At 40.5% G+C, this 23,107-nt stretch overlaps 2 protein-coding genes across 13 annotated transcripts in view; both read right to left on the minus strand.

Annotated features, from left to right (window-relative positions):
- Positions 1 to 23,107, minus strand: part of LOC109411189 (liprin-beta-1) — a 141,176-nt gene that overhangs the window by 94,548 nt on the left and 23,521 nt on the right. For 11 of the 12 annotated variants that reach the window (XM_019684676.3, XM_019684670.3, XM_019684677.3 and 8 more), the window contains exon 2: positions 1,070 to 1,669. In XM_019684676.3, coding sequence (XP_019540221.2) covers positions 1,070 to 1,592 — 523 coding nt within the window. In that variant the 5' untranslated portion in view covers positions 1,593 to 1,669. The remainder of the gene's footprint in view (positions 1 to 1,069; positions 1,670 to 23,107) is intronic. The other variant, XM_019684668.3, reaches the window with a different exon arrangement.
- On the minus strand, positions 15,662 to 22,467 carry LOC134289654 (uncharacterized). Its single transcript, XM_062855844.1, has 2 exons — positions 22,278 to 22,467; positions 15,662 to 19,754 (listed from the first exon to the last, which is right to left on the minus strand). Exon 2 carries the CDS (start codon positions 19,671 to 19,673, stop codon positions 15,822 to 15,824), a length of 3,852 nt encoding a protein of 1,283 aa, XP_062711828.1. The 5' UTR covers positions 19,674 to 19,754; positions 22,278 to 22,467; the 3' UTR covers positions 15,662 to 15,821.

The raw sequence follows: 23,107 nt of genomic DNA on the forward strand, positions 1-23,107 counted from the left end.
TTTTGCCGAGTTTAGCTAGAAAATCTAGGAAACAAGTTATTTAGTAAATTAACTATTGATGTCACCGGTCAAAAGTTTGTGGTCACTTTAAAGTACTTCCAACTCAACGCACGAATCGCGAAGACGCAAGTTTGAGAAATTTGATATTTTTATGTAAAATTTGGAAATATAAACAAGTATTGGGCCCACTATTAATTAAATCTAAAGGAGTCCACTAATGTCACCGATTTAACATGGTAAGAGAATACTATCTACCCGTGGGGTCCACTGTAGGATAATTTAAACCAGATTAAAAATGATTATTTTATTAGAAGTATAAGCTGTTTTTGTACGGTTTTTGTGTGAAATATGTACGAAATACATAGAACCTGTTGCGCGATAGATAATAAAGACAATTCAGTTAGGATATCACCTTGGATATCACTGTTTCTACGGTCAGAGCAATGTTCTGCTACTAAGGGGTCCACTTTTAGTTAAAATACCTCAGTCCTTCCTCATCGTAAATATTTGGTTTGAAAATTGCCCTAACTAAATACATTCCTCTTAAAAAATGAAAACTATTCGGTTAAACAACCAACAGCAACCAACAAAGTTCCTTCATCTCTTTTACTTCGTTTGCATATATTTGATCCACACCCCGAAAACACAAACCGTTACGCATGAATTGCAATCATGTGCACTTTCAGCCATCATAATGCAAAGCCCATCAGTGAATCATGCATAGGCCGCCACAAGATTCACGTGCGCTATGCACTATTCCTTTACCCTGCTAAAGCGGCTAAATATAGTGAGTGCCCGTGTTGTGTATGCTACCGGGTTTCGTTTCTAGCAAATGCCGGTTGTTTTCCCTGCTTCTCAACTGACACGTGATTTCGATTACGGGTTTAGCTTTTACTACTCTGGAGCTGACGGTTTTATGACTAGCAAATGCTCTGCAAAACTCTGAATTGCAAATGATGGTGTGCCGTAACTGGGGAGTTGCACTTAGAAGGTGTGAAGAATTTGGAGAATTCCCGAGTCAACAAACTGCTCTATAAAATCTATTTTTGGATGTTTGTAGAACACATACCTTTTTGTTTACCGACACGTTGCTTGCTTGCTCTGGGTATATCGTCATCCCCTTCGATCACCAGACTCCTTTCCATCTCATCGCCGCCATTCTGGTTTCCAGCTTTTGAAACACTTTCTTCGTCATCTACCGGATCTTCCTGCCTTCCGGAAGTCGTTCCATCTTCTTCCTCTTCGTAACCCACTTCCACTTCACTGGCAGTTGATTCCGAACTGCTCACTTCATCACTTTCTTCGTCATCCACGTGAAATCCCCGATCATTCTCATCTTCTGAACTTGAACTGGCTACCCGACGACTGGCGGCCAAGGCCAGTTCCGCCGGAAGCGATTGCTTCGCCGACGGAGACTTCTTGATCGTATCACTCACCAGATGACCGCCACGGTTCTTCGGGTTGGTCACAACTTTTGAGGGACTTAGCAATCCCTTATCGGTCCCGTACAGATGCAGACCCCGCTCACCAGGGACAAAGATGTCCGACGCCTTCTTAACCACGTGAGTGGTACTCTTCGGTAGATCACGCATCACTTTGCCGTTATCTACGCTTCCGTATTTCACAAACGGCTACACTTATCTTCACCATGTATAGATTCTCAACTGCGCTGAAAAAGATAACCCGCATTGGCACAACTATTAATCACTTTCCACTCGAAAAAAAGTAAAACCTCGAGCTCTTTCTTTTATCAACCATCCTTAACAGAAAACACACTCCGGAAACAATCGCGTCGTGCACTTGACGTTCGTTTGGAGTTCGGACACAAGCTGCTGCCGGCAAATTAGTCGGATCACCCGATTAGATAGTAATCACTCTGCTCGACAGCCGAGCACACGATTTCTGCTGGTGATTTTTCTGTGGAGCTCTGTTCGACGTCACACCCTCCCAACCTTACCCGTCACTAGAGCCGCAGCTAAAACACCCACTTTCCGAGCTAATTAACTCTGCTGGTGCTGGGCGATTTGGGACGGACGACGGTCCCACATTCTGCAGAGACAAAACTGAAACTACCAAGTGCTCCAATCTGATAGTCGTCGGTATAGATTTTTTCTGGTTCAAAGTTTTGAAACCGTTGGAAATTTGATCCATTTGAGAAACCACTTAAACCGCGGAGGACGACGTGGCGGTGCTCTGATTGAGACGTGTAGGTCGTAGGTGTATTATTTTCCGCGGTAAATATGCTTCTTGGGTTACCTTCAACGCAACGATTGGTGCCAATGATTATGGTGGTAATGATGACGACAAGACTCACGAGCAGAGTATTGATGAAATGGCGTGCCGATTACGGCACAATGGGATCTTGTTCTGTCAACTATCTTGATAGTTGTGTCGTAATTATCACGGATGTAACGTAGATACCACAATAAACTGGTTGAAAGCTAAACATGTTTTAAATGAAATCAATTCCTCATGAAAGTTCAAAATAATTTCAGTAGGATATTGATGAAGAATTACTAAAAACATTTTAATATTGTATTAAAAATGTACTAAGAAAATCCCTGAACATACAGTGTATCAAACAATTGTCCGTACAGCAATTTTTTCGTCAACATATTTTTGCATTTCAATGTTCCAAACATTTTTAAACGTCAATCAAAAGCGCTGAAATTTTGACCAATTATACACCATATATTAAAGCACTATTGGTAAAACTTTTAGCTAGATCGATTACGTTTTCTGAAAATTATAGAATTTGAAAAAGCTTGATGGTTTTTAAACAAAATTTCAATGTTTCATATTTCGAAGAATATTGGATGCAATATTTTCAATTTTTTTTGGGGGAACCCTAATACATAAACTTTTCATAAGCAATCTTGTAAGGGTTAATTTATTTATGTAGTTGACGACGCTTACAAATTTATTATATTTTGCACATATAATCTGCCAAACGTTTTTCTATAAAAAAATGCATTAATTGAACGAAAAATGCATAGGACCTACTCTGCCCCCATTCGCACAACAGTCCCATGTGAATAGGAAACCCGGCAAACATGGGACTGTTATGCGAATAGGAGCACTACTCTGCATATGTAGTTTAGTAGGTCCTGTATAAAAATATAACATTAAGCAGGTTTAAGAAGTTTGTTAATAAAAATGAAAAAAAAAAGGTTGAAATCACTTGGAACTTCTATTGATCAAAATATGATAAATTTCCATATAACACTCTAAACATATACAGATTTTTCATATTTTTTTTTGTGGTGAAAATAAAACCTCAAACGAATCTGCATATAACAGCCTTGGATATAGGCTGTAACACAAAAAAAAACTGAAAAGTTTCATCAAGTACATTTTAAAACATAATTTTTTTTTTAATTTGTTCAAAAACATTACAAGTTTTACTAAAAGTTCTATAACTTTTTGAACTTTCATCTGCTTTTACTCAAATTTTCAGAAAATATTCTTTAATTTATAGGTAACTCAGGATTATATTTTCGCGGATTTGATTCACCTATAAAAATTGTTTTATCCTCAAAGAATTTCGAGAAAAAATTATAGAAGCATTTGAAAGGAAATCCTAAAGCAGTTTGATAGAATTCACTGAAAACATATCTGAAGACAATGAATACATGAAAGTATTGCTGTTGTAAAGGTCATAGAGAATTTCCTATAGAAACCAGTAATTGGTTTCCTGGGATATTTTTTAAAACATTTCTAAAACAATCTCTGTATGAATTTTTGAAAAAGTCCTTCAAGAAATCTTGAAAAAAAAATATAAAGTATTTTGTAAAAAATAAAGTGTAGTTTACAGAAAAATTAAAAAATTCTCGAAGAATTTTCCGGGGGTTCTAGACAATTACCAAATCTGTTTTTAAGTACCTTTTTCAAAGGCATTTCGAAAAAAAAAATCGGGAGAAATTCCTTGACAAATTTCACGCTAACTCGTATTCGGGGTTCCCAACACCATCGTTGAATCCAGTGAAGCTTTGTGAACACTTTGTATTTAGAAGCAACTTTGTGTACTTTGTTTTTTTTTATCTGTGCAATAATACTTGATAAGGGCCAAAGTTTTTTGTTCGATCTTTTTTAAATCAGCATAATTCAAAAATTGAAACACCTGTGATGTGATGTATGAGTTATTATTAGGAAATTGACTGAACTTTAATGTAAAATAAAAATAAAAATAGTGAAACTGATTCCTGCACGGTGAAAAAAGTATTTGAGAATTACAAAAAAAACTCTTATTTTTTCATATGAAAAAAAATGGATTTTTTTCTAACAAATTCAATTTAATTGTCTTAATGTTTGGCAAATATCGCAAGATGGGAATTTTAGAACAAAAAAAAAGTGTTTCATGTCATGATTTTTTAGTATGTTTCTTGCAAACTCATTTAGTAATGATCCCAGCATTCCTTCCGAATCCAATAAATCTTACCAAACGTTGGAAAAACTTGTGGTCATATTCTGATACATGGCACACTTTTGGGCAAAAATATTGTTATTTTTAGAAAAATGGTCATTTTTTTTAAGTTGACATTAATTTTCAAATACTTTATCAAATATTAGTCTATAAAAAACTAAGAAAATAAATTAAAGTACCAAGTTGCTTTAAAATACAAAGTCTCCACACCCACAAAGATTCATTGGATTCTGAGAGGTTGCTTCCAACCACTACTGGATGAGTTAGCGTGAAATTCGTTTGTTTGATTTTTTGAGGATTTGCCCAAAAGAGTTTCCGGAAATATTCTCCTATAAATTCCCTGGCATTTGAAAACTTTTTGCCAATAATAAAAAAAATAAAGAAAACCTGCTCCGCTTTAGGGATTATAAAAGGGATATCGAGTAATTTCTGTATTTTTTTTTTTTGAGGATTTATTGTAAATTGTGATAATTATTGAGAAACTTCTCGAGAAATGTTGGGAGGACTTTTGAACAATTTCAAAAGGATTCCTGGATAAGCTGTACAGAAAAGTGTTGTGGATCAACTACAGAAATTCTGGAACATTCCTCAAGAACTTTTAAGGACAAGGTATTTGGATTATGCAGCTCAAATTTTCTCGACTTGAAATCAAGAAAACCGTCAAACGAATGTAACTCAAAGTTTACTGTGCGGAAGCAAGCATCATATTACATTTTCAGCCAGATACGTTTGACGGTTCCCTAGATTTGTGCTTGAGAAAATTGGAGATATATACTGCAAATACCTTGTCCTTACGGGAGATCCGTGAAAAATTAACGGAATTTCTGCAAGAATCTTTAGAAAAGTTCCTAGATAAATTCTAAACGAAATATAAGAAGCAAATTTCTACACATATTTGAGAAGGAGTTTCTGAAAAGCTCCTGAGAAAATCTGTGAAACTTCTAAAACGAGCTTACAGAGGATTTTGTGTAAAAAAAGCAAAATATAATGAGAGATATTTTACAGAAATTTGCATAACTCTACAGAAGGAATCATTGGGAAAGTTTCCATAAATATTTTTAATTTTTTTTTTGAGATGACCTCCTTGGAAATTTTCTTGCATTTTTAACTGACCTGTCTGAACTCATTTCTGGAAAAAATCATCAAATTATTTGCAAGTTTGCGACATATATAGGGATAATCTAAATGTATAATTATTTTCTGATAATAAATATTTGAAGGAAAAAATCCTTGTTGTTTTTGTGCGAAAACTGTTATGGGAATTTCTGGATTAAATCCTGTAGTATTTTTGAATAAAAATCCAAGATCAACTTCTAGAAAAATGGAAATCTTTTGCGAAAATTTGTAGAGGTTTTATTTGGACAGTAACCTGGACATTTTTCTCAATATTCCATACGATATTCTAAAAAGTGTCTGGTGAAATGTCAAATTTATTTTCTGGGACAGTACTTGTAGAGATATCTGAGAAAATTCATGGAAGAAGATCTCGTGAAAATTCTACAATACTCTAAGAAGAAATTCTTGGACGAATCCCCGGTAATGTAATCTAAGAAGTCACTGAAAAAATTCATAAAATAATTTCTGGAAAACTTCTTTAAACAAACTATAGAAACTCTTTCACATAAAAGGGTAAATACTAAAAGCTTGAGATAGTTTCACAGACATTTGTGAGGATTTTTTATAATTTATGGGTGCCTTTTGAAAATTTCTGAGGATTTGCTCGACATTTCTAGAAATTTTCGGGATAATTTCCAACGGATTTCCTAATTTACTGAAGGTACTCCAGTGGAAATGCTTTGTAGACTTTTAACACAAACCGGCATATGGATTAGTAGGAAATTTCATTTAGTGATTTCTTGAAAAAAAATAGAGTAACTTCTTTTAAGGGATAAAGGAGTGTTTTGGAAACTTTTAATGGGAATTTTTAGAAAATCCTTGATTTTCTAGAACTTCTTGACATATTCTTTATGATAATATAAAATAAAATTTCTGGAATTATTTCTATGGAACATCCTCATAGTACTCCTAGAAAAATGTCTGAAGGAATTTTAAGTAAAATTTCATTAGAAGTGTTCAGGAAAATGTTAATGGAAATTTTACGAGTCCCCGATTTCTAAAACTTCTTGAAATATTCTTCATGATACTGATAAAAAATATCTGTAGATTTTCCAGGTCTTTTTAGGTCTCGGAACATTTTTGGGAAAATGCGTGGAAAACACTTGCATGATTTCCCGATAAAAGTTTTGATTGGAGAAATTCCGGAGGAATATTTAAAAAAAAAAAATAACTCCGATGGGTATTTTTGGTAAAATCTTCAGGAATTTCGAGTTCTTGAAAGAATTTTTGATATAATATTTGGAACCATTTCTTGAGAACATCTTAAAAGTGCTCCTGGAAAAATGTCTGAAGGAATTTTGAGTCCGTTTGGAACTTCTAAGGAAATTCTTGGATGAGTTTTTGATAAAGTACCTGGAAAAAATGCAGGGACCTTTCTTTGAGAAGATACTTTCCTTGAAATACTTTCAGAGAAAATTTTCGGGAATAATTTCCAGAAAAAAATACCGGTAGAACTCCTGGAGCATTGAAGGGAATTTTTGAGAGAAGTTACTGTGGCAACTCTTGTATGATTTTTAGGGGAATTTCAAAACAAAACCAAAAGCAGATTCTACACTGTCTGCAACCAGGGGTTGCACAGACTGAACGAGACAACGGGCAACGACGAAAAGTGGGAAGTGCCCAGTCAACACACGATAGCACATGATGTTAAATAGAATGTAAAAGTGGAGGCGATATACGCACGCTTTACACGCGATTAAATGGAAGCAGGTACGCATATGGCTTCCACTTTAGCATCCTATTCAACATCATATAAGACTTTGTGTTGGCTGGGTGGTTATCGAACCCACACTTCGAAGCCTTAAATACGGCCAGACGACTGACGACCCTAACCGCATCCCAGCCAGCAATTTGGTTGCTATATCGAAATTGCAACTGAAATAGTCACACATATATAGCACCAAAGAAATCGTATTCAATGCACGAAACAGGCATATACATACTAAAGTGGAGGCCATATCGAAACATATATACGATTACTGCGATTCTATCCAACATAATTTACGATTTTTCAAAAAATTTCTCCAATCCGCCGATTTTATCCATCTAAATATACGATTATGCATGATCTTATTACGAATGAGTGTACCAATATACGACTCAAGATTTTCAAATAAAAAAACAATTGGTGTTCAGTGGGAATCGAACGTAGGTCCTTTGATTGAGAACTGCGCGTTATCTCTATTGGCTATACTGTCAAGTTGGAAATCGAGAGTTCAAAGTGAATGGCATGAAACGAATAAAAATTAGCATGATACGGTGCGATACTTGTGGTGGGAGCGTTGTTGTTGTGCATTGAGTGGCACTAAAAGTGGTGCCGTGCAAGAGGCCCGGAATTCACATCGTTGTTGGAATCTATACATCACTTATTGTAAGTCATCTGCTAGTATGAAAACCTATATATTTGGTTGAAATTATTGCTACCATGGTTGGAATGTGTCAACAACAACAAAAATACAAACTTGTGATGAATACCATTTTTTTCATCTTCTCCATCATACAAATATGTAAACAAAACCATTTACGATTTCCGAGATTAAGATTGGACAATTGAAAGTGCAGTAACAATCATATGCGACTGTAAAAATGAATATACGATTTCACCGATTTTCATCATACCTTTAGGTAGCAAGCCCAATTTAGCAGATTCATATACGATGTGAAGCGACGATTTCGGACAGACTTGTTAGAATCCCAAAATGGCCGCCACAATGGCCGACATTGGCACCTACTCACGATTTCGAGGGCACAAATCTCTTCGTAAACAAAACCAGTGCACCTGATCTTCTTATTTTAAGCTTGTTACGAGTGAGCAAGAACAGAATAATGAAATGCATTCTTGTGTGAAGCTTGCTTCTTGAGATTTGTGCGTTTGAAGTTTTGATGCACTGTTGAAGCGGGATTTCATGACGTTTGTCCTTAAATGAAATTAATTGTTTATAGAAATTTTGATGACAAGAATAGACTAGAGCTTACTTGAAAGATGGATAAATCCATTTAGAAGCTCGTTGTATGTGTGTCACTGCTATGCAAACGAAAGCTCAAAATTGGGTTTCAAGATAACTAAAAAAAAAAAAATTCTCATGGTCGTATGTAGCGAAATAGTTATAAAACTTTTACCTCATTTTTCAATAAATACCCTGGGTACAAACGATGGTCAGTTCCCCAAAACCATGATAGTCCCATTGAAGCTTGTTCAGCAATTTATTTGGTTCTTAGACGATTTTTTTGAAACTTCCGTAATTCGTAAAAAAATCTTTTTAAACTTGTTTGCCAAGTTTTTTTGTTTTTTTTTTTTTTTTTTTAGAGGGACTTTACCTCTGGGGCATTCGTCTTTGAGTTTCCCAAGTTCATTTGGCATTGTTCGTTTGTTTGTGGAAATATGTCAGGTCATTCTTCTAAAAATTACTTCCACAACCCGTTCAGCATATTTCTTTGGAATTTCTTTCTTCCCTACCGTCATTCTTTTGAAAATTTCTCAGGCATTTTGTTTGCAAATTTATTGGAATTGCTAGTATAAGGTTTACAACGGAATTTCGAAACCAATTACCAATTTCGAAACGTAATACACTGAAACCACCATTTAAGTCGGTGTATGGCTGACCGAAAATCATTTTTACCGTGCAAGCAATAACTAAACTATACAGTTTTATATTTTTTGACAAATCTTCTATGTCATGCGGAGTAATTAAAAAATATAAAAGTCTTTAGTTTTGTCACTGCTTGTACGGTAAAAATTATTTTCGATCAGCCATGCACCGACTTAAATGGAGATTTCAGTGTAAACCCAATCAATTTCCAAAATAATTGCCGGTAGTGTTTTGAAAGGAATTTTCGAAGCACTAAACCGCTTGAGCATCTGGAGCTGGTGAAGCACTTTTCGAACAAGTTACCAAATTAATTGCTAAGGAAATAATTAAAGCATTTAAAAAAAAATTAAATAACAAAAAATGTCAAAGAATTTTCCAAAAAAATATTTTAAAAATTCTAAAGGAATTTCAAAATCAAAATTGCCGAAAAAGTTACCGAACAAATTTTTAAGTAATTTTAAAGAGATATGTCGAATCAATACCCAAAGAAATTGCCAAAATTATCCCAAAGAAATGTTTCAAAAAAATTTCAAAGAAATTACTGCAGGCATTAACAAAGATATTCCCGAAAGAATTCTTAGATATAAACATATCGAAAAAAATAGCGGTTTATCTGCTTCAATTGCTTTAGAAAATTTCCAATAAACTTGGAAGTTTTTTTTTTTAAAAATTTATGAAGAAAATCTCAATGAATTTACCAAAAATAATTCTCAATCGAATCGCAAAAGGAATAAAAAAAAATCAGAAGAAATTTCTTAAGGAATAGCTAATAGGTCTCCAAAGTAATGGCCAGAGAAGTTTCCAAAAAAATTGCCTGTTCTGTCAGGGTGATCTTTATCAAGACATTATCTAGATACAATCTGTAATAATCAAAGAGTTATGGGAAGACACGCTGTTTTTTTTTATTTTTTTAGATAAACAAAAAGTATGATTTAATACTTTCAATTACACAACTTCTGGTACAGTTTAAAGTTTAGAACTCAAGAAAAGTAGGAATCAGTTAAGAAACAATCAAGTTAAAGCAGTTCGCAATATGCAACATTTTATTACCCTTCAAAATTAAACGCCTCTCCTTCTCCATATATGCTTTACTTTTGAGCCGGCGAGTCGTCCTTCAATATTTTTCGAAAATTCTCAAGTTTGATTCTCAGGGAAGTCCAAACCTCGGGTAGTTTTGGGTTCCTATTTATAGCGCGAGAGTCTTCCCGTAACGTGGGTAGATCACCTTGCGATGGTGCGTTATGGTCATCTATCCATAGGGCGAGTGTCAAGCAGTGTTGTTGAAAAACTAACTGTTTGTATGTAAAAAAGATCGGTAATTATCTGATGTTGTAAAAGATGCAATAAATGATGTTGTTATTCACGAATAAACACGAGTTTCATCTATTATGCAGGACTACCTAATTCCTCACTCAAGTTGTGTTAGTATTGGATTTGGAATTTCGGAGTATTCTACTGCTATTTCCTCCTGTTCGGGGTGAAACCGAAGTTAAGCGCCCATATTCGAGAAACAAATATTTCCGTAATTACCCCCACGGTATCCCTAATGGCAAGAAAATTGATCCGGTGTTTAACCTCGAACGCTGCGGTCAGTTTTCGCCCTCAATTGAGAGCCCCTTTTCCGCCGATGACAATATTTCTTCGACATCACGTACACTAGGGTGCGGCTAGTACGTCAAAAGTTGTTGAAACCTGGAAATAGTATGCTCTTCTGGTGCCATAACTATTGCCACTTTCATTCGAGTTTCAATCTTTTTACATGAATTTCTATGAAATTGATGTTGAATACACTTGAAAGCACATTTTTATTGTTTTCCAAAATCATAAAAAATATGTGTTTATACTTATGTTTTTTTTTTCTTTTTACTCAAAGTTGTGGCTTTAGGGCCCGACAACTTTTCAATTGCTTGACTATCTTCAAGACTTTAAGCGTGCGAAAAACCTCCAAATTATTATTTTGTGAATCTAGAACAGAATATGAATTCCAGTTTTCAACAACTTTCGAAAAATAAGCCGCACCCTAATGTACAAAGTACCTAGGGCTACCTGCCTGCGGTTGCAGAAACGCACTCGAAGTCACACCACCGCACACACCGACCACCGGTTGTTGGACCTACATTTCCGTTTCGCCTACCAACCAAGCGTGTTTTTGCCCGGGTGATGTTGTTCACCTTCAAATTTGCCGATCGGATGCTGAATGTGCACTGGCTTACGCTGCTTTTCGTTGGCCAGACTAGCATTCCGGTTTATTGTTTATCGATATAAAAAGTCGACGAGCAGTTTGCGTGTCGCCACGATTTGACTGCGGTGCTAATGAATAGCAACAGCGTTGCATGATGTCATTCATGTATTCGATCAGGTGCGATGGTATGAAAAAATGATCATATTTGGTAAAGATAGCAGTTTTCGTTCGACAAAAAAAAACAGTCACTTCTGGTTTTGGATTGTTTGAACAGCGTGCCATTTCTGCCAATATGTGAAATGGAGTCTTAGGTAAACAACAGTTTTAATATGAAACGTAACAGACACTTCAGAATTTGGAAGTTGTCGGCTTACTTCTCTCCCAAAGCCATGGGCTTCAACCCATGAGACAGAACAATGCCATCTCTCTACCAGCATGGATAGTGCAGGGAAAAGAAAGCAAACATAAATAACAAATAAAACGAGTCACGATTCGGGCGGGCCCTTTCTAAAGTTTTCCCTCTGGAGAGAATGGGTAAGCTTTTCCGCTACCACCGCAAACTATTTGACACTGGAACTGGAGGAGCTCAGCAGCTTTGTCATGGAATGAATGGAGAAAGCTATTCCTTGTTAGTCGAATCCAATGAATGGATGTAATCGGTACTATCCAAATGGGAAGTGATGCAGTTTCGGAATAGATAGAATTGGAAAATTGACAGTTGATAGCCGAAAGAAACAGCCATCACTTCATGACTCAATTAAGGTTTGTGTGACTTCATGTGAGCTCAACGTGATTAGTATTTTTTAAGTTGTTTTTCTACGTTGTCTTAAAAGTTTATTGAAACAACAAGTATCATTCATTACATTTTTTTTCCTCATTCTCAGCGTTGACTTACAGGCATAGCCAATGATACATTTGAGTTTAAATCTGCCACAGAAGAGAAAGAGAGAGTTTACATTTTTTTCTGTGCTGTCATTATCTGGTAGCGATCCAAACGGAGTAGTTCTAGAGCCAATCTGTAGCTTCGCTCTGAGCTGCCACTTATGTTTCACATAAAAACACCAGAAAAACAAGTTTCAAATATGCAGATTTGAAAAGCCAAATATCTTCCGAGTTTGCTTTGATTTCGGGAGAAATGAAACGTCTACCAAAATTTGGTTGAATACCACCCGGTCTATCTCAGTGGCAATTTTGCTTAACATTCCGTTACCCACGGTCCGTAATGAATATTTCATCAAATATCAACAGAACGATAGCCTAATTAAAACACAAGAGACGCTCAATGATTACGTAGCAAATGATTTGAATATTATGCATTCGTTACGTTTTGGTTGAATTTAAAACACTATTTCATCTGCTTCATCTTGGCGTCACGTCCCAACTGGGACAAAACATGCTTCTCAGAGTAGCACTTCCACAGATATTAACCTAGAGCTTCCTCTGCTAATGACCATTTTGCATGCGTGTAAGTAGGAAAATTCTCCCTACGAGACATTCCAGGAATCGAACCTGTCACCCACAGCGTAGTCTAGCTGAATACCCACGCGTTTATCATTCCGGTTCTATGGATTCTAGAAAAAGACTACCCTGTCTTTTGATACATTTCTTCTGCGCCTCATAGTTCATGATTACCAACCGTTTCAACTCAAAAGAATGTATTCTTTCAGATTTCTTTTGAACCTCCCTACACTGATTCGCGTGCCCATCTGCCACAAACTATAAGCTCTCCACGACTTCCACCGAAATAGAGACTGCTGCTGCTACTGCTCGTAATTAAAAATTCATATACCTAAGGAATTAATTTCCTCCAAGCCGGACTGCTGGAGCTCTCCTCACCAGCCCGGCTCGGAGCCGGAAGGCAGTCGCGTAAACAACCCGGCAAAAGAATGTTAATGGGACGGGCGGTGGTGGGTGAGTGGCTGGCGGAAACAGTGGAAGGGGTAGGGAAATGAATCTATTAGTACGTGTTAAGAATCTGTCGGTTTTCGGTTTGTTAAAAGTTGGAATCTCGGCTGGCACGAACGTAAACAAACGCAGTTGGAGTGGCGTGGCGGCCAGGCCAAGTGGTGTGTTGGTTTTCTTTCGTCGATCCTCAATTTGTCTGTATCGGAAAAAAAATATTGAGGTCAGGAAAATGTGCCAGACCGGCTTCCCCCGGCTACGCAGTTTTGGAGCTTCATTTGAATCTTTCTTAGTCACTTGCGGGGAAGTGTTGGCAAGTTGGGCGGAACAATCAATTTGGACACTTGACAGTTAACCCGAGCGGGAATGGCTATCAAATTATGTATTACAAACAATAGTGGAAAATCTTTAAGAAGTTTCTGGATTAAGGTTTCTTATGAAATTCAACAAGTTACTACAGGTTTGTTCCGTTTTTGTTACTATCCGATATCATCAATATATAATTCCGTTTTTGCCAACACTCAAAGTTTTATCAAATGGTTTTCTTTAAATACTCGTTATTTACAGCTTAACGTTAATCTTGAGGCAATTCATGACCAATGATGACCAATGATGCGATTTCTCAAGCAATTCTTGTTAGGAATTCCACCATATAAGCATAATGTGGATTAAGAGATAGTTTTCTTCTGAGAATTTCTTTAGCAATGTATTTAGGGAATTTAGGAGTTTAAGTTTGTTAGGAATTAGTTCCTTTAAGGAACGAGTTTAGCCTGGGATCCATAAATTCAATTTACGGGTTCCTCTAGAAACTCTTTTAAGATACTCAGAAAAGAATCCGAGTATTTCAAGGAACTCCAGCAATTCCAGAGACGAATGAAGATAGAGTCCAGCAAAATTTCTAAGTTTTCAAAATGTAAGTTCAAGGGATGAGTTGAAGAAAGATTTCCTGAAAAAAAAAATACCAGAAGAAGCTCTTTCAAGAACCCTAGAAGGAACTCCTGATAGAATCATAGGAAAACTTTTAACGAAATCTCAGAAATATTTTTTTTTGGAAATCCTGAAGAAACTCCTGGAACAATATCAGGAATAATTTCTGTAGAGATTATAGAAAATAATCTTATAAGAATTCCCGTAGAAAATTCTGAAGAATCGAAAGAATTTCTGTAGGCTTTTTGGAAGTAACATCTTGGTGAATCTCAAAAGTAAGTAGAATTTCAAGAGTATGTCTTGGTTAGAACCCTGGATGTATTCCTTATGAATTCCAATTCATGGTGGAATTCCTAAAAAAATGAAAAGATGTAAGATGAAATCCCAGAAGAAATATAAAAAGGGACAAGCTGGTCAATCCGAGTAGAAAGGAACTCCTGAAGAAATCTCAGAGGTCATGCTTTGAAAAATTCTTATCAAACTCCAAGAGATAACTACGCGGAATGGTGTGAGATAAATATAGAGGAATTCCAGAAGGAACTTCTTGAGAAGAGCTTGAATATTCCTTAGAAGTTCCAAATGATCGCATAGAAACATCTTGTGATTCCCTGAAATTATCCCAGAAGAAACATTTAAAGGAATCTGTGAAAAACCCTAAAGGAATCTGAAAAGATACTCGTGAAAAAACGCCTTCCGCAAGGAAGGAAATAGGGGTGTTAGATATATTAGATACGATTATTCCTTTCCGCGCCACTGTGCCAAGAGATAGACCGGTCTCTGAGTGACCGCATCTCTAAAGTACATGCAGCAGATAAGAGCAGAAGATGATGATGTGCTCTCGTAGCATCTCCACCAGGAGAAATTGTAATACAATTTAGTTGAATTTCTACTATCGACGGTATCGGTAGCGATCGTTGGATCCTACGTCGGTCATGTGTTAATACAGTCCACTATAATTAAAATAAGCCGTGTTTCTACTAATTGAAATTAGTGCGTTAATAAAATTAATTCTCTTCGTGATCGTATCACAAGTAGTCGTCGCGTGTGTTATCCGAGTTCTTATTCGCGGGTGCTTTCGCTGAAGTGCGAACCGGGAGATTTCCCACATCTTTGGTCCTTCGAACCGGATTTGCCAGATCTGTGAAGAAGAATACTCGGTGGTTGTTAAAAAACGGCTTCGCAGTACGGTTTTTCCCGCTACTCGACTGGAAAGAACGACTTTATTTAACATACATCGATCCAATAAATTCAATAATTACTCACAAATTAGTTTCCTTAATATCCAAAAACTCCAATTACGGTTCCAGTGGCAGATTCTGAGGTTAGGTGAGTTATCAATATAAATCAGATCGGTATTTAGATTATACGATAACTTCGCACCAAAGACTAACTATAGTTTTACTTATACCGACCTCAAACTATGAATAATTCACGTTATTTTGCTGTAGTTAGTTAAATGAACTAATTTATAATAGAAATAATAGCAATAATCGAGATATTAAATTTTCCATCAACTTCACGTTCTTCTGGGTATGTTTTCATTTGCTTTTTGCTGTCGTGGTTGAAGAGCTGTCATCGCTAAGTCACGGTTGACGTTCAACGCTACGTCACGCCGCCTTTATGCAGAGTAGATCCAAAGGGCCTATCGTTCGTATTCCGCAACACCCCGACCCGTAATGCCTTACCTTTGAACGGCCTTACCACTCTGCAGTACGTCCAACAAAGCTACTTTGATCGCAGGCCTCTGGTATACTCCTGATGCTGTCTGGACATCAACCTTCCTGACCTGACCATCACTCGCTGTGTAGACCTTCACAATACGACCTCGAAGCCATCCGTTACGAACCGTCTCGTCTACGATGATTACCGGATCGTCAACTTGGAGCGGGCGGACATCGTTGAACCACTTGGTCCGACGTGCTATGGTAGGGAGGTAGCCTTGAATCCACCGCTTCCAAAACTGGTTTAGAAGTTGTTGCATCAGTTTCCAATTTACTCTTAAGGAGATCTCTTCAGATATTGGTATTCTCGATGCAGTGTTGGCGCCACTCGAACTCATCAGCAGGAAGTTGTAGGGGGTAATTGCTTCTTCTGTAGAGTCTTCTAGCGGCACGAAAGTCAACGGATGGGAGTTGACAATCATTTCGGCTTCTGTCAAAAAGGTCGCCAGCTCCTCATCGTTCAAGTGTTGGTTATGGTGTAAAGATTTGAACGCGTCTTTGATTGAGCGTACCTTTCGCTCCCACACACCACCCATGTGGGGAGCAGAGGGCGGGTTGAAAACCCACTCGATTTCAGCATTGGTGAATGAATTGGCCAGTTCCCGATTGATAGTTTTGATCTCATCGGCAATCTCGCGAGCAGCTCCCCGAAAATTGGTACCGTTATCACTAAATATCTGTTGCGGTGCACCTCTTCGGGATATGAAACGGTGGATTGCCAGTCTATACGATTCCGTTGATAATGTATGCACTACTTCAACATGTACCGCTCGTATGGTTAAACATGTAAATAGTGCCACCCACCGTTTCTCATTACATCGCCGGCGCTTCACAATCAAAGGCCCGAAATAATCCAAGCCGGTAAAGGTAAACGGACGAACATAAGGCGCTACTCTTGGATGTGGCAGAGTAGCCATCTTTGGCTCAGCAGGTTTCGCTCGGTAGACTTTGCGCCACATACATTGTTTCACGACCTTCTTTACTTCAGAACGAATCTTGGGGATGTAATACCGTTGGCGCAGTTCGTTGACAACAGTGTCGACGTTCGCGTGTCCGTAGCGTTGATGATGTTCAAGAATCAAGAGCTTGGTGACATGATGACCCCTAGGAACTATCACCGGATTTTGGAATTCTGCCGAGTAATACAGCGAAACTTCGTTGATCCGACTACTCATCCGCAACACACCTTTGTCGTCTAGAAATGGTGACAACTTTCGAATGCAGCTGCTCTTGTTCAGCGGCTTGCGTTCGTAACTGGGCATCTCAGAATTCTTACGCAGGATGGATACCTCTTCGGGGTATTCTGTGCCTTGAATAACTCGCCACAAACTTGCCTCTGCTGCTACGTAATCTCGCTGCTCCAAAACTGCAATCCTACTGCCAGTCGTTTCTCGGTGAGGAGTTCGGCAGCGATGGACGAAGTGATGCAGGTAGCTCAGGTTCTTCACTAGATCCTTCCAGCGAGAAAACTTTCCAAAATCGTTAGTTGAGTCACACACTGCAACGTGGTGTTGAACAGCTTTAGTCTCTTCCTGAGGCTCTGCGTATTTGGCCGGTTGACGCGGCCACTCCTTTTCTGCTCGATGTAGAAATGCTGGTCCCGTGAACCACGGACTTTCTGGATCGAAACACGGACCTGTTCCCCACTTGGTACCCTTGTCGGCGACATTCAGGTTTGTTGGGACGTAGTGCCATTCATCGATACTTGTTTCCGACTGAATCTCAGCAACCCGAAAAGCAACGAATTGCCGGAACTTCCGAGGATCTGCCCTCAACCAAGCGAGAACGGTCGTTGAATCAGTCCACATGTAGCGTTTCTGGACTGGTATGGAGTGATTCTCCTGGATACTCCTTAGAAGTCTCACTCCAATCACCGCAGCGCACAGTTCGTTTCTTGGAACCGATTGAGGTTTTAGAGGTGTAACTTTCGTCTTCGCGGCGACTAGGGCACAGCGCGGTGAACCTTCGTCGAAAATCCTGAAGTACGCTGCAGCACAGTATGCCATTAGGCTGGCATCAACGAAGATATGGAGTTCGAGAGAATCGTAGCTGTTCGGGTGGTAATTCGGGAAATAACACCTTGGAATTCGAACCTGTCTCAGATGCGGAGCCAATCGAACCCATCGCTGCCAATTCTCAAAAACATCTGTCGTCACAGGATCGTCCCAACTAACACCGGATCTCCAAACATCCTGAATCAAAATTTTTCCGTGCACTGTATACGTAGCTACGATCCCGATGGGGTCAAAATGGCTCATCACGACCCGGAGAACTTGTCTTTTTGTGGGGACGATGCTTCCGGATAATAACGGATGAAGATCTTCACGACACTGGGTTTCAAATTCGAACATGTCATCCTTGGGATCCCATGTCATCCCCAAAACACGTTCGGCAACCGTAGACTTCTCAACTGAAAAGCATCTTGCTGTATCGTTGCTGTCGACCCCGACCCGTCGAAGTACCTCATCAGAATTAGACTGCCAGTTGCGAATCTCGAATCCAGCTTTATCGAAGATCAAGCGCACTTCTTTCACGATCCGCACAGTTTCATCTACCGTATCTCTGCTGTCCAGAAAGTCGTCAACGTATGTACAGTTGATGATCGCCGCCGCCGCTTCTGGAAACGTTTCCTCAAAGTCCTTGGCGTTGGTGTTTTTAACATGCTGCGCCAAACACGGGGAGCACGATGCGCCGAAGATAACGACGTCCATGACGTACACCGTTGGTGCTTGCTCGGGATCGATTCGAAATAAGAATCTTTGGGCTTGGCGGTCGCTTTCCTTGACCAGCAGTTGGTGAAACATTTGGCGGACATCACCAACTGCAACGTACTGCCGTTGACGAAATCCACAGATGACCTTGAGCAGTGGGGTTAGAAGATCTGGCCCGACCAGTAACATGGAGTTGAGTGACACATCTCCTACACGGGCCGCTGCGTCCCGCACGATGCGAAGTTTCTCAGGTTTGCGAGGATTCTGGACGATACCTAGGGGAAGGTACCAGACGTGACGTGGATCAGACTGCTGTAACTCGTCCTCGGTAGCAATATGAGCATAACCGCGCTGCAGATACTCGTCGATCTGCTCTGCAACCTTCATTTTCAGCGCTGGATTTTTGGCAAATTTCTTTTCCAAACAGATTAAGCGACGTTCAGCCATTCTGTAGCTAGAAGGGAACTCGAAATCGTCGCTCTTCCATAGGAGGCCGCATTCGAACCTGCCAGACTCGGTCCGCTTAGTGGACTGCATCAAAACCTGCCGAGCTCGTTGATCTTCGGAAGACTCTAAAGGTGGCAAAGGGTTCACACCGAGCGACTCCACTGCGAAGTAGTCGTTAACAAGCTTGTGGAGAGACTCGTCTGCGCTACAGTTGCACATGTGGAACATCACGTGATCGGTATGTGGCATTCCTCGGTGTCCACCTCCGAATATTGTCCACCCAAGTCGCGTTTTGGCTGCTATCGGTTCTCTGCTACGCCTCTCGCGTTTGTCCAACGTTAACTTCAGCGCGGCGTTATCCAGACCTATGAGAATACGAGGAACTGCATTCGAAAAACTTCGAACAGGAAGACCTTTCAAATGCGGAAACAGTTTGGAGAGTTCTTCATAATCCAGGCTTTGTTGCGGTAGGTCCAGGTGCGGTATTGTTTGGACCCCTGATATGGCGTAATCTGGTCCACCGTTGACACCGGAAATGCGCAACTCCACTTGCCTAGATGACGGTTCCTTCCTGGTAACGCTCCCTGTCCACTGGATGCATAGCGAACTGATGTTCCCGTTCAGCCCAAGTTCATCAGCAATAGCTTCTTCCATCAGCGTGACATTCGATCCATCGTCCAGGAATGCGAAGGTTGAGACGGACTTGCCATTGCTGGAGAGGGTGACAGGAATCACCTTGAATAACACACCGGCTTGGCGAGAACAGTGAGCCGAGATAATTCCTGACGGGCCTGCATGCTCAGCATTGTTTGGTTTGGTGTTCGCAGGATGGAGAAGTCTATGATGAGGTTCCATACATCCGTTGGTTTCACAGATTTGCCTCGATCTGCACGGCCACTTTCCGTGGCTTCCCAGGCAACGTTGGCATAGTTTAAGCTGATCAACGAGACGCTTCCTTTGCTCCATACCGAAGCCAATGAATTTATCGCAGGTTCGGAGCTTATGGTCACTATTATTACACGCAGGGCACGGTTTAGGGACATACGATTCGGATTTTGGATGATATTCCTTTTTCGGGCTCGATACCGGGGAGCTCCTCTTCTCCTCCACGGTGTGCGCGTTAACGAACCCCCCTTTCTCCTTCTTACTTCTTCGGTTCTCGTCCGCATGCGAATCAGTAGGCAGCGACACTTTGCACGCAGCAGTTTTGATGGATGTGACGTAATCACTGAAGATCCTCAGCGAGACCTGCGGTACCCTTTGCGTATGAAGACCCCAATCGAGGCGAAGACTAGGAGGTAGTTTCCCTACCAACTCTGACAGCAGCATGGGGTTCGACAAGTGGTCTTGCAGATTCGCCCCGTCAATGAAGGTCACCAGGTTTCTTACTTCCCTTCCGAAACTGATTAACGTCTCAAGCTTGTTGACATTGGGCGGAGGTGCGTGTCGAATCTTGACCAGCAGACAATGAACTAGCTGTTCCGGTCGGCCACATTCGTCGCGAAGAGTTTCAATGATCTCTGGGATCGCCGTCGGCAGAGTCAGTATGCTCTGGACTTTCTCCCTAGCAGCGCCAACCAAGCTTTTTTGTAGCCTGGCCAGGTTCTCGTCTGGTTGAATCCCACACATGGCCGTCGTGGACTCAAACGCGTTTATAAACATTGGCCACTCAAGAGGATCACCTGAGAATTTAGGCAATTCACGCGATACCACTTGTCGTGCAGCCAACTGCTGTGCGCTCAATATTCCTTCAGCAGCTTGTGCTCGGTGGAAGCTCGAAGCTTGACCTGAAAGTGTCTGCTGATCAGAATGTCCTGTTGGATCCGGTTGCGGTTCCGATGCGTAGGTTCTTGCTACATTTCCCACAGTGGTACTCGATTGCTGAAACGGCACCGATTGTGTTGACCATCGAGGGTACGACGGTTGGTAGACATTCATCGGGTGGAAAGCGCCGATCGGCTGCACAACGGGAATCTGGTTTGCAGCTGGAAAATGCTGCTGGTTGTCGACAAAGGTCACATTTGCGTTTCGCGGCCACTGTGCTGGAAACGAAGAGGCGTTCTGGTTCAGTGTTGGAGGAAAGGGCTGACCAGTTTGTTGACCACACGGCTGGAACCGTTGATGAATTTGGTGCTGCATCCTGGGTAGCTGAGCATCTGGCAGCTGAGCTTGACTTCCACAGCGTACACGGGCAGAAACGTGACTTCCCAAAGGATTCGAACCTGAAAGCACTGGCTGCTTCGGACCTGACAGAACGGTCGGTGGAAGTTGCCGGTTAGGCTGAGGCAGTGGGTGTTGTTTCTGCTGTTCTTGGTGGACGACGTTGCTAAGCGGAACTGAACACGACTGCTCAGGAGGATGAATAGTTGTGCAGTTTGTCATTGTTCTCGCTGGGTCACTGTTAGCTACTGACACGACGGGTGCGACGACTGACGGCAAATCACTTGGTGGGAGAATCGATGTGACCTGGCCAACGTTGGGGTGCACGAATGGAGGTTGATTGGCAAGACCCTGGGTTACCATCGGATGATCGAGAGAAGAAACCGGCTGAGCTGATACCGTTTGTTGTTCTGGTACCGCTAGAACCACGTTCCCAGTGGAAACAATAGGTGTCGATGTTGACGCCCCTGGTTGATGATCCACCGTCTTCGCTGGAGTATCTACCGATTGATTGATCCACGCTCTTACCTCGCTTCTATAACTTTGCCGGCTCCTAGCACTGTGTCGGCTCCTAAAGCTAGAAGTGCTGCCTCTAAGCTGCCTGTCCGACTGAATCTCAGCCTCCAGCTGATGCTTCTCGGCTAGAAAAGCTCGCTCGCGTTCAGCTTGCTGCAGTAGAAGGCGATCTTCCAGCGCCTTAGATTCTTCTAGCTGCCTCAACCGCAAACGGGCATTCGAGCTTCCGGAGCTGACCGAAATCGCTGAGCTGTTAGTGCCGTCGTCCCGGCTGGAGCAATATCCACAATGCCATGGCTTGTTGCAAATAGAGGCTTGAACTCCTGCACAAGTGTAGTGGAACCAAGTTCCACAAATATCGCATGCAACCATATCGTCGGCATGGTCCGGCCGATTGCATGCCTTGCAGTGGTTGACAGACTGCATCGCTGCACTGCTCCTTACTGGCTGGAACCTGATTGGATGCAGTAATTTTCGAGGATGTTAAAAAACGGCTTCGCAGTACGGTTTTTCCCGCTACTCGACTGGAAAGAACGACTTTATTTAACATACATCGATCCAATAAATTCAATAATTACTCACAAATTAGTTTCCTTAATATCCAAAAACTCCAATTACGGTTCCAGTGGCAGATTCTGAGGTTAGGTGAGTTATCAATATAAATCAGATCGGTATTTAGATTATACGATAACTTCGCACCAAAGACTAACTATAGTTTTACTTATACCGACCTCAAACTATGAATAATTCACGTTATTTTGCTGTAGTTAGTCAAATGAACTAATTTATAATAGAAATAATAGCAATAATCGAGATATTAAATTTTCCATCAACTTCACGTTCTTCTGGGTATGTTTTCATTTGCTTTTTGCTGTCGTGGTTGAAGAGCTGTCATCGCTAAGTCACGGTTAACGTTCAACGCTACGTCACGCCGCCTTTATGCAGAGTAGATCCAAAGGGCCTATCGTTCGTATTCCGCAACAGTGGTAGTGCGCGTCGCTTGGGTTTGATTCGGTTATCGACCCGGTGTGATTTACAATAGACCAGTGCGGTCTGATTGTTCGCCTTTGTACTGGCGCAGTGCACAGTGATATTACTCCGCCGGCGTGGAGAACGCTGGGGAAAGTGGATTAATTGCTGTTGTTGCTGGTGCTGATTGTTGCTGCTGTGGTTGGTGCTGACTGTTGCTGCTGTTGGATACGTCGTCGTCGTCGCGGTGCGGTGCTTGGATAACTGCATGCGTGATTGCAGTTGATTGCCATCGAGGATCGAGAAGGATCTTGATCGTCTGCTGTGGACATCACCATCGGTACCCAAGGCCCCTGGACGGTTGGATTCGCCGAAAGTCAGATAAGTACAGTGTGCGTGAGATTGTGTGGTTGAGGTGGTTTAGCTTGGCTTTATTGCATTTG

Source organism: Aedes albopictus, chromosome 3 (genome assembly GCF_035046485.1).
Source record: "Aedes albopictus strain Foshan chromosome 3, AalbF5, whole genome shotgun sequence".
NCBI classification, from domain to species: domain Eukaryota; kingdom Metazoa; phylum Arthropoda; class Insecta; order Diptera; family Culicidae; genus Aedes; species Aedes albopictus.

Bases quoted from the DNA above. Each gene is read 5' to 3' on its own strand.
- LOC134289654 (XM_062855844.1), bottom strand. From the start codon at position 19,673: ATGGAAGAAGCTATTGCTGATGAACTTGGGCTGAACGGGAACATCAGT.